Here is a 12160-nt window from a genome sequence, read left to right on the forward strand (position 1 = left end):
GGTTCCTCTCGGCCCAGCTCTCCAGCCTGTCCAGGTCCCTCTGAATGGCAGCACAGTCTTCTGGTGTGTTAGCCTCTCCCCCCAGTTTAGTATCATCAGCCAACTTGCTGAGGGTGCACTCTGTCCCTTCCTCCAGGTCATCAATGAATACATTGAACAAGACTGGGCCCAGGACTGACCCCTGGGGGACACCACTAGCCACAGGCCTCCAACTTGACTCTGCGCCATTCACCACAACCCTCTGAGCTCGGCCATCCAGCCAGTTCTCAATCCACCTCACTGTGGGTGGATTTCCTAATTTCTTTAAATTTCCTAATTTAAAGATTTATAATAGCAAGGTGCAGACACTTCCTTACCACCCATTTACATCATATGTATACAAAATGGGTAAAGACCAGTATTACAGAATTAAAAGGTTTTTTTTTTTTTTTTTTTTAATAATTTGTGCCAAGACTAGAGACGGATCAATTGGTAGATGCAAACACACCCCCTTGTACCACCCCCCTGATTTTTTTTTTTTTTAAACTTACCTTTCTTCTTTATCCAAAGTTTTCTTCTCTGCAGAACTAATCTTTTTTGGTGGTACAGGAGGTGTCACCTTTCTGCATATCTCTTCAATTATACGTTTATTCAGTCTGCTCTGTATGGCAGCTTTCAATAAAATTCTTTCTACTGCCGTCATTCCATCACCGTGAGAGTATCTTGGAATTTCCGGGTGGATTAAAACATCCACATCATCTAACCATGGCGGATAGTAAGAGTTTTGTTTTCCTGAGAGTTTGTGATGTAATTTAATTAGCAAGGACAATATACTTTCTTTGACCTCTAGAATGGCTGTAGTTAGCTGTGGTGTTGCACCAGGCGCTGACCATTTCATTGATGTTTTGGGCCGAACCACCTGATTTGCTTCACTGCTGTTCCGATTGATGATCTCCTGAAATTTCTTCCTACGTTCTGCAACCAAACTGAACACTTGAGCTGTCCCCGAGTTCTTGGGAAAAAAAATACAACGGTTACATTTATAATAAATACATTTTAATTAACAAAAATACAAGCATAAACAAAGTGCACAAAAATATAGACAATATTTTTAAACTAGGAGGAAAAAGCTGAAACAATAAGATTTCCTTTTCCTTTCCAAAAATGTAAGGAAATTTGGTGTACCCAAACACTAACCCTGCATACCATACTTGTATATAGATTTGTTAAACACAGCTACATAAATAGCACAAAATTAAAATAGTGTTATACCAAAATAACAACAAATACCTAGTTTTGCTCTAAACTTATGATCCTGTTCTCCAAGCAATATTTTGTCATTTTTTTCTGCAATATTCATAATTTTAGCATCTCCAGGCCATTTTAAATGTCTTTAATAAGACACTCCCAAGCACTGCTGCACAACATTAACTCATGAGCCACCGTACAGGTGAGCCCACATGTCTCCATGGGCATTGTCCATCCTGCGTGGATTTATCAGCTGAGATCCAGAAGCCACATAGCCATGTTCGCAAGCAGAGCTTACTGTTCGGGGCACATGGCCACACGAGGGCAGTTACACCGATTATAGAGCCCACTTGGATGCTTCTGTACTGCACTCTCCTTGTTTTCAGTCCCAGACTAAGCATACATCGGAACAGGCATATCCTGAACCCACAGCAGAGATGGTTCCTGAACATCTTGAACATGAAATTCAGAACTTGTTAACATCTCAATTCCTACTTTTGAGGAGGCTGGGCAGCCAAGAGGTGCCAAATACTTGAGAGATTAAATATAAAACAGGATTCTGACATCTCACCTACCTACTTTATGTTTTAATCTATTTTTCTAGTGTTAACATGCAAAAGAAATATCCACTGTACTTCACTACAGCAGCTTTCTTTACATCTACATCCTAGTATAAAATAATCTGAAGCGCTGTATACAAAAGCAATCTTGACAAAGTATCTTTTCTAATGGCTATAAATCTTTCAGGATCCCACCGTGTACAAATTAATTTTGTTTTCACAAAAACAGATCTACTTTGCCATTAATCATTTCAAATGCACTTGCAACATAAGGTTAAACTTACCTAGATTTGAGAAAGCTAGACTACTCTACATTGTTAAATGTTAGTAATACCTTGGCAAGACAGAGCAGGCCTCAATACAGAGCTCAAGCAGTAAGCTAACAAAGATATTTTATATTTGATAAATAGCATTTATTTAAAACTGTACATATTAAACATGTAAAGGTATTTCATTGCTTCAAAATCTATCAGCTAAGATTAAAATCAAGAAAAGGAAAAAAGCATAAGCCCTTGCAAAATAAGGTAGAAAGAAACTCAGAAAAATTAGGCGATTTCACTGAATGTTAAGGTGAGAACAATTAAAGCCATGTTGCAAGTTAATTGCTTAGGAAAACAAACTGCACACAAATCTACCTCTCTCTGAAGGCTCTTCCGCCTTGAATTCTGGTAGATTGAGGACAAAAAAAGAATGCATTAAATATGTCATTTGGAAGGTGCTATGATTTGAAATAACTTCTATTCCTGCTATCTATATTCTTTGGAAAGATTAACTAAAGAAAAGTTATTTTAAGAAATCCATTTAAAAAAATCATAAAAAAACAGTAAAAAAACCTCCCAAACAAAAACAAAATAAGCAATAAAGCAATAACTTCACTCTAGGGAGAAGACTGGTATGTGTATACGCTTACTTGTGAAGAAGTTAAACCATCCGAACTGGTACTTGCAGGCGGCTCTCTCTTCACTTCCGGAGCAGTCTCCGGTACTCTTACTCGGACATAGTTAATAAAGTGACGCATGTTAGAAACCAAGTTACTACCTGGAAACCAACTGTCATGGCAACGCTCTTGTCCACCTGCAGATTCCTAGAATAAACAAATTAGTATATAGCCCTTTATATGTTACAACAATTTATGTTGCTTTTATAATTGTAGAGAGACCATTCCCTCTTCATGATACACGAACAACCTGCTGAAAAGTGTGCACCTCACTGAAGATGATATAGCTCTTAAAAGTTATGATAATGACTGATATCTGTCTTGAGGACTACAATGCAAACAAACAAATAACAATACACATTCAGATTGAATATAAGCAAACAAATACACCCAATCAGCGCTATCTAACAAGAGCAAAAGAAATTACTCAGGGTAATACAAAGACGTACAAACTAAGCTTAATACAACAGAACAGCCAGAATACACACAAAATCATCCCTGGAAAAAAAACACAGCAGATCCTTAGACATATAAGGAACGTTAAACATCAGGAACTATTATGAAAGGTATATACCATAAAGGAAACCGGAATAAGGAAACTAAGGGTTCTTTATATTCAAATTCTCATTGAAAGGACAGTTAAAATTTTGGCTAATTCACATCTCATGTTTTAGAAAACACAGAATTTTAGCAGTAAAATGTTTTGTGATAATGATTTCAGCTGAAAATCTAGTAACTTAAGCAAGTTTTAGATTCAGTTCATTTCTTGGCAACAACCACTTTCAAGCACTAACTTACAGAACAGCATGATCTATATTGTCAGCTCAAAGATACTGAAACCTCAATTCTAAAAGACACCGTTGCAAACATGGTAAGATGTCAAATTCTTTTTCACAACTGTATGCAGCTTTCTAATATTTATTGCTCAGCTGATCCCTGCTTAAACAAATAAAAAAGGTGTTTTGTTCCAATTCCTATGGTAAAAATTGTTGTTTTAATAAACAACTATTTTTTACTTTAAGAGAATGTTGCACCATTAAACAATACTCCCATATTTTAATGAAAAAATGGTATTTAGTCTTACCTCTTCATCTGACTCCTGTTCTGGAGAATTTTCCAGCCCCAGCTCAATCAAATACAAAACCATGCAAAGGACATGTTCTGACAAATTCTGATGATCCATTAATATCTAGGCAGAGGAATGGACATTCACAGCTTAGAAAGTCTTTTATCTTTGATACTCTTGCAATCCCTAATGAAAAAAAAAAGTGCCAAAAACCTGGAGGACATCTCTAACCTAAACTGAAAGTGAAAGAAAGTAGTAGAAATATTTTTGTCTCTGAGTATGACTTTTCAGGTTAGCCACTTCAGGAGAGGTATGCATTCTCAACCTACATATGCAATTTCTGCCTTCAATTTTTTTAATATTAGGAAAATATTTTCTCAAGAGCCATCCCATGAGATGTATCACGAGTACCGGTATACAGAAGAGACTGAGCAGGCAGAACACCATACCAACACTTGCTGCCCTAGTATTTTCTAGCGATGCTGAGCTCCAATTTCAGAACTTAAAATAAAGTTTTCTTTTTGTTGTACAGTAAAGCCTTCAAAGTCTTACCACATTTGTGAAGAGACAGATAGAAAATGGTTTTAAAGAGTGGTGAACTGCCTATTCAACTTGCTGTAACATTTACCCTGAAAAAATCACACAGGTATTTTTAACATCACTCTTGTGTTATGGCTTAAAGGATCAACCAAGCAGAATACCTGATTGGGTATTATGTTATAGGATTTAAAAAGAAAGTTGCAAGGAAGTCAAGAAAAGTAAGAGTAGTAACACAAACATAACAGTAATAGAATACTACTGCAAAATAGGACAAGTCATTTTGGATGTGCTGTATCAATAGGAGCACTGCATTTAAATGACAGGAAATCATTACTCCACTCAGACCATTAAGACTTCAATATACATAATACATAAAAACAGCGCCCTGCTCTTGATGTTACCCTTCAGACTCCTCACTTCATTTGTTTTTTTTTTTTTAAAGAAAATAATTTTGAGGTTTATAAAAACTAATCTGTGAGCATCGTGGCAAAAGCAAGATTTAATTTTACTGTCTCTTTCCAGCCAAACAAACTTGTATCTTAAAATTATCACTAATTCAAGCTATGGTTTATTTTAACATCAAAGTGCCAGGTAAACCTGCTCAGTTACCGCTACCACCAGCTACAAGTAAAGAACTGCAACTAGCCTCCCCTCCTGTTTCATGTGATCAGTCGCCATACAGAGCCCATCGAGTCCCCGGGCCACCCCTGGGAACACCGGAAGGGTTAACGTGAAATCAATTCATAATCACCTTCATATAATATTGTTTTTGAAATTATAAGCAATAAATAAATGCTTCAGAAATTCCTCGTGCCTGCAGGAGATTGGTAAGAGGGATTGGTAAATCCAGTCAATACCAATGTGAAGAGGATCTTAGTCATACGTCCAAGGAAGACAAGCCTCACTTAAAAAGACATTCAAAAGGCTTCAAAAATTACACATAAGAGTATCCAAACAAAAAGCTTCTCAAATAGAAAGAGGCCAAAAATTCTTTTGAATCCAGTGTGTATGTGTTTGCCTATCTATGCGCACACGCATGCCCGCATCTTGCTTTTAATACAACTTTAACACTCCAAGAAGGAGAAGCGGCGCTGCCGAAACGAAAGAAACGGGACAGCTTTCCTCTTGAGGATGTTCCGATTCAAAGGGAAGAAAATCATGAGAACTTGCAAATTCCAACAAAAGCAGACAAGAAAATACATTTAAAATTTCATTACCAACAGGCTACTAAAGAAATTCAGAACGTATCATAGCAAAGTTTTAAATAAAGGTTGGTTCTGAATGGGCCAAATTTAGTAAGTAGGTACACCCATCAGAAACATCGGAGAGAGAGAGTTCTTCAAACAAATACCATTTTACAACAACTTTTCTAAATTATGTTTGAACAGCTGATCTAATCAGACTAAACCAAATCTCAGATTAGAGTTCATTAAAAAAAAAAAGAAAAAGAAAGAAAGAAAAAGGAAAGGACACTCAGTATTATACTAGTGTGAAAATGATGTGCAGTTGACCAGTTAGAAACAAAAGTCATATTGGGTAACATCGTTAAAAATATTCAGATGTATTTTATTGCTCTTCTTTATGCAGCCCCAAAGGTCAAGAGACACAAAGGCTGTTGTAAATTGGCAAAATTTCACAAATACACAAAGCGGATCATTTAAACCAATGCACGGAATCAATCACTACATAATTTCTACCTTCCATAAACCTGGCAGAAATGTATTGAACAGTCCAGCTAAAACAGTGTCCTGGAAAATTTTAGGATTCTCAAGATTTAGGTTCATGAAGCTCCTTAGTGGAATAAGAAAAATAAAAAATATGAGCACGATGGTAAAAGTTGATGCATTCCTTCTCTACATTCTCCATTTTTGTTCCATGTTAAAATCCTACTTCATCACCTGAATCATCCCAAACCACTGCGCTGCTTTTCCTCAGCAGGCAGCCCCGGGCAGCCCTCCCAAGAGGCGCCTGCCGAGGGCTTTCCCCAGGAACGCTGTCCCCCGCCGCTGCTACCCGCTACCAGCGCTCAGGCTCCTTCCCGCCCACCCGGCGGCAGGCAGGCGGCTCAGCCGGGGGCCCGGGGCAGCGCGCGGCTGAGTGCGCAGCACCCACCACGACGACGACGGAGATCCCTGGGCGGCTCTGAGGGCAGCGAGGTACTGCCACTCCAGGCCAAGTGAGAGGCAGCTCTGGAGAGGGGCACGCGCCCTCTGGGGCTGAGGGTCTTGACACTTCATTCCTTAACAGAATGAAATAATAACCCACTGAGCACATCCAGAGTGCGGCGTCTGCAGTTTGGCTAAACGTAGATTCAGAATCTTGATAAAAGAACGTTTTAAAGCACGAGGAAAAGGAATGGATTTTGTTCTTGCTTCATTCTTGGAAAAACATGCCAGAACACTCACCCAGCATGAAAATCATCAGCTACTGGTTAGATTTAGGCAAGATAAGCAACTAAGAGATATCTGACACCAAGCTCCCAAATGGTATGGCTTCGTTCAACAGTCTCTGCACATCAAATCTCCATAACATGGTCCATTCCATTATGGATAAGGAAAAATAGTAGCAAAAAAAATACTTTGTCAAGTATTTCTAATTTACACTTGTAAAGTACACTTCTGAAATTGCACTTATTACACAGCAAAACCTATTGCTTATTGAAGTTGTACATTTGTAAGCAATAGAAAGCTTTTGAGAAAAAAAATCTGTCATAAAGGTAAAATCTATTGAATGAATTCAGAAAAAATCTTAAGTCTGCATCCATTCTAATGATATACTGACAAGTTATTTATATGATACTTAGAGAAAAAAAATAATCAGTTAAAACAACTCCATAGGAATAAGCACGGTCCTCTGTAAAAGCCACGTAGTTATTACTCTCTTTAACGAGAGAGACTTTCTATTCAACAAAAGCTGGAGAGCTATGGGGGAGCAGAGAGCGCTGGAAGGAGCATAAAAGGAACATCTGCCCAGCAAAAGGCGCTAATGTGCCTCAACCAAACCATGTTTTATAGTCCCTCAACTGCCTTTGCAGCCTCTTGCTTTGAACAAAAGCACTTTCCAAGCACAAAGACCAACTGAGAGTCCCATTTTCTGATGAATATACTCAGCAAAAGGGATGCATTTCTCTCTAAAAGGGGGCAGCCAACTATCAAAGACAAAACCACAAATGATTTAAAGGCATCAATTAGTGCCGAAAAACAAGTGCTACAACATTATCAAAAGCCAGAACATATCCCAGAAGTGACATTAGAACCAATTGCACATGTTTGCCATTTAAGAGCTAAAGCCCCCAGGGCTGCATACATTTCAAACTGCTGCTGATGCTTTACAAATCTGCCGTGGGAGCCAAAGGAACATCGCCCACGTTAGCACGCTCCCCGCAACGTCAGGGAACAACTCCACGCTCCCCGCAACGTCAGGGAACAACAACTCGGGTAGCAGTCCTGATGATTCCCATGGTGCTCCTCAAAGCACAGTAGGACTGCTCACTTGCTGGGGGACCTGACTTGGCATGTGTACAAATTACATAATCATAGGAAAATATCATCAGAGGCTTATAAAATAAACATGAAATTCTACATATCTCTGAATTCATAAAATCAATTTATGAAAAGAACGTGAAATAATAAAAACAGGAAAATTTACCCCCTCAAATTTTTTTGATGTTGTTAAGTTGTCTTCAGTTTAACTAGCAAAAAAGAAAATCTAACCCAAAGTAATTCACCATAAGAACAAAAACAAGAATATTACATAAACTTGAACAGGTATACTGCAAATCTGTAAAAAGAGTCATGATTAAGCGGAAGTAAAGTATTGGCCTTATTAATGAGAATTATGACTGTACCTTGTAAAGAAGTGTGAACAGCACAATGTGCAAGGTTTTGCAGTGTAAAAGCTTTATGAGACCTTTATAACTTGGATGTAGTGGTGTTCTCTTCTTGTAAGGAGGCCATGGGTTCCCAGGGAATTTACCACTTTGCTTTAAACTGTTAAAACAAATCAGACGCTAAATATCACAACAATGTGGATAATTGTCACTGTTATAGGTAACTATCCTGCATTCTTTTTCTTCAGACAAAATTTACAATTGATGACCATTTCTAAGCCACTTAATTTATATTAAACAACATTTCAAAAACTGGAATGTATATACAAACCATATCCAGTCATTTTTTTCTGCAGCCACCACTGATTTAAATATCCTAGATACCTACTAAATTGTTGATTACTGCAATGAATTTAAGAATTCCTTTTTCACTTTAAGAGGCACATAAAGTGCACTGAGAACTTCTCACTTCACCAAAATCTCCAGGTTAGTCAGACATCCACCAGAGAAAATTCACAGCTGGAGGCCTGGATTATAGGCAGCGAAAAAGATCCAACACTGGGAACCCCAGACATCATTAGCTATAGTTGCAACTACTAGCACCACCATATCTATGAAGCTAAAAATTAATTTCACTGTAGACCCATATTTCTAATAATCAGCTGGAATCCAGAGCATTAGACAGTGCAAATATTTAACAGCATGCTACCTGGCTCAAAGTCACAGCATCTGTTTATGATGACTCTCAGGCTTAACAGAACAAGCAAAGGGGCAAGGGGCAGAGGATTATTTCGCTAAGTTTATTTTATTTTTTTGTAATTTACTTTTTATTCCCAGAGTATTAAGTAAGTAAAGAGGACTAAATAAAATGAGTTGAAATAAGGACAAGGGTTTTTAAGGGTAAGAAGAGAAAGAATTAAGATCAAACCCTCTTGCTTCTTGGAACTTTAAAAAGTGTGCCACATGTTTTCTTCCTGTATTTAAAATCAGAGTTTTTAAATCACTTCTGCACTGTCTTCAATAAAATTTCAGTGCACAGAATATTGTAATACTGTGCTTCATTTATATAAATATAAAAAAAAAGAAAAAAAAGACAAGGCTATTTTTGCTAAGCAATATGTAAATGACTTTTAAACTCAAACCTTCAGTTAACTATCTGATCCATGGTGACATTCACTGCTTTGTCTGTGACCCTCTGGACATATTTTTAAATATTTGTGGAAGAGAAACAGACCAAGTTCACCAGAATCCTGACAATGTCAGTAACTTTCTCTGCTATTTATTAAAGGACAAATTTGGGGCCTGAAAACATCAATAACATGATTAACATTCTCAGCCAGTGAAAACATATATACAAAATAATCTGTTGGGCAACAAGCAACAGTATGCTGTTATATTTCTGAAAAGGATCCAACTTACAAGGCAGTGTATCTGTCCATCGCAGACTGCACGTCTCTGCGGTAAACTGTTCGAAGTATTACCATGACGGGGTCAAATTCCTTATCCCAAACTTCAGCTGTTATTTAAAAGAAGTCACATAGACTTTACAATTTATTTCAGATTCTCTTCTTAATTAGCTTTAATTATGCAATTTGCTACTAGATAATTATATTTTGCAGCAAAGTACAATAACTTTTACTACTTTTTAATAATAATACTTTGTTTTATTAATATTGATCTATTAAAGGCAATAAATCTCTTTCACTAAGCAGCTTTTAGTGTCTTACAGTTTTCTTTCGTGTTAGATAATAGTTTACAATGTGAAATAACGCATATTCCTGATAAAGAGACAACTGAAACACATGCAAAGAGAGAAAAAAGTTTTAAAAGAAGAGTTCCACACTATTTTAAAAATCTAAGTAAATACATTTCTCCCATTTCAAGTATATGCAAATAGCCCCCAAGCCACCTTTTCCATATTCCTCTTATTTTGCTCTTTTTAAACTTTTAAGTATCTTTAAGGAAACGTGGTAATTATTTTTCACTTGGAAAGCACAGGCACTCTTGAAAATAGGAAGTAAAGACTGCAGATTGGTGAGGAAACAGGTGATGTTTAAGTTCAGTCAATCAGATGATAAAAACGCAATTTTTGGTTTGGTCTAAAAAATACCTGTTTCTTATCGAACAACATTTGTGATCAGTCATTTGCAAACGTGCCTTTGTTTTATACCTAATATTTGCACATTATTTCCGCATTAAAATCTTAGTTGTCTCTGTTTAATTTAGTAGCTTTAACGTAATGTCTATAGCAGCTTTAAAGAGCAACCACGAATAGAAAAGTTTAAACAGAATATTAACTAACATATCCCTTTAAATACCACATGGTTTTTGTTCTGCTTATGCAGCACTAAAAAAACAAAACTAAAAGTTTCCAACCTAAAGGCAAATAAAGTTTTTCACTTAGTAAGTTGAAGTATTTAGCTCCAGTAACAAAGTAGTATGAACGTAAGATTCAGTGATGACATTAAAATAACAAGAAAAAAATAATAATAATTTTAGAATGTTTAAAATATTCTTCAAAGTTTTCACAGGCCACAGTAGGAGGCTTCATCACACCACTGAGACTAATTTCCCACAGGCAAAAGTGGTCTATACTCCTGTTTCCTTCTAGTAACGTTAACAGTTCTGCAGACGTCCTCACAAGCTGTTAGGGCTCACTGCCTTTTAGCGCTTAGAAGCGCAGCCTGCTTCCAAAAATCCTACTTTTTCTGGACAACAGAGAGTTTACTTGTGCAGCCTCCAGTAGAGACCAATCTCGGTTTGGCTAATAGTACATAATGAGGAAAAAGGACTAAACGAGGGAGCCGTAGAGTAAATACTAGGAATTGAACTATATCTTTTTGGGTTTTTTTTTGTTTGTTTTTTTAAACAGTGGTTAACGGAAGCCAAATGTGGCACTTCTGCATATCATAAACTAGATTTTTCTCTGTAACTGAAGGGAAGGGAGGGATTAAGTGGAACGGATTTCAACATGGCTTGCTTAAAAACTGTGACAGGCCATAGACTGGAACTCTAAAAAGCAGCCAGAGTACCATCATTCTTTCTGAGGACCTACATAGCCTTATAAAGATTATAAGCTTTTAAAAAGCTAGAGTACACAAAAGCCAGCTATGCTGCCTTTTACTCTTGCAGGAGCTCTTTCAATTTTGTATTACTTAAAGAGGGGATTTCACATAAGTCTTATCAATAACTTCAGTATTCATTGCTATAGGAGATGTGATACTTTAAAAATCTTTTTTTAAGGTGAATGACATATTCTACAGCTAACATAATCTATCTTTTAAAATACTGTAAATACTACAACCCACCATTGGTGTTCCCAAATACAAGTGCTATGGTAATTAAAAATATCATAATCCATCTTGTATTTTCCCTTGTTTTCTTACATTGTGTTCTGAAAGGGACCAGCATGTTACAAGCTCCAGAAACCAGACGTAAGGAAACACGATTTACAGAACACTAGAAGAACACTGTTTTAAATACATAGGTGTTAACTGCCAAATTACACATCAAGAAACCAGAACGTTTTCAGTTCCCTAAACACCGATTTCACAAAATTACTTCACTGGTTGTGAATTTGTATCAGAGTGAGAGTTTTACTCACTCATCGATCTCCCATCACAACACAGAAGAGCATCGCCTACAAGTCAAATGGTTTAAAAACTGTCAGACCCCAAGGCTGCCAGTTTACAAGTCATCTCAGAGGTAGGAAAGAGTTATCATCTATCCTCAGCTTTGCTATGAGCTGAAGCACAGCCAGGCACGTGGAGCATTTCAGGTTGCTCCGAGACTTATCTCGGCTCAGCGACAGGAAAGCAGCAGTGGAGCACTGGCTGCTGAACTCCTCCTCTCCTTTGACAGACCAACACTGTGTTGAGTTTAATTTAGACAGCAAGCTGGTCGGGGAAGAAATTTGTCATTTTTACACTCTATACATTGTATTTAATTATAGAATAATATTCCATAACCACACAGCTTAGGTCTGGACCCTCACTATTGAC

General features: G+C 37.2%; 1 protein-coding gene across 8 annotated transcripts in view; it reads right to left on the bottom strand.

Moving 5' to 3' along the window:
* Window positions 1-12160, bottom strand: part of UBR3 (ubiquitin protein ligase E3 component n-recognin 3) — a 119991-nt gene that overhangs the window by 60655 nt on the left and 47176 nt on the right. For 7 of the 8 annotated variants that reach the window (XM_068948648.1, XM_068948643.1, XM_068948646.1 and 4 more), the window contains 6 exons: window positions 9579-9675; window positions 8178-8319; window positions 3809-3913; window positions 2698-2871; window positions 2423-2452; window positions 531-991 (listed from right to left, as the gene is read on the bottom strand). In XM_068948648.1, the coding sequence (XP_068804749.1) occupies window positions 531-991; window positions 2423-2452; window positions 2698-2871; window positions 3809-3913; window positions 8178-8319; window positions 9579-9675 (1009 nt within the window). The remainder of the gene's footprint in view (window positions 1-530; window positions 992-2422; window positions 2453-2697; window positions 2872-3808; window positions 3914-8177; window positions 8320-9578; window positions 9676-12160) is intronic. The other variant, XM_068948647.1, reaches the window with a different exon arrangement.

This window comes from Struthio camelus, chromosome 6, assembly GCF_040807025.1.
Source record: "Struthio camelus isolate bStrCam1 chromosome 6, bStrCam1.hap1, whole genome shotgun sequence".
In the NCBI taxonomy this organism is placed as follows: domain Eukaryota; kingdom Metazoa; phylum Chordata; class Aves; order Struthioniformes; family Struthionidae; genus Struthio; species Struthio camelus.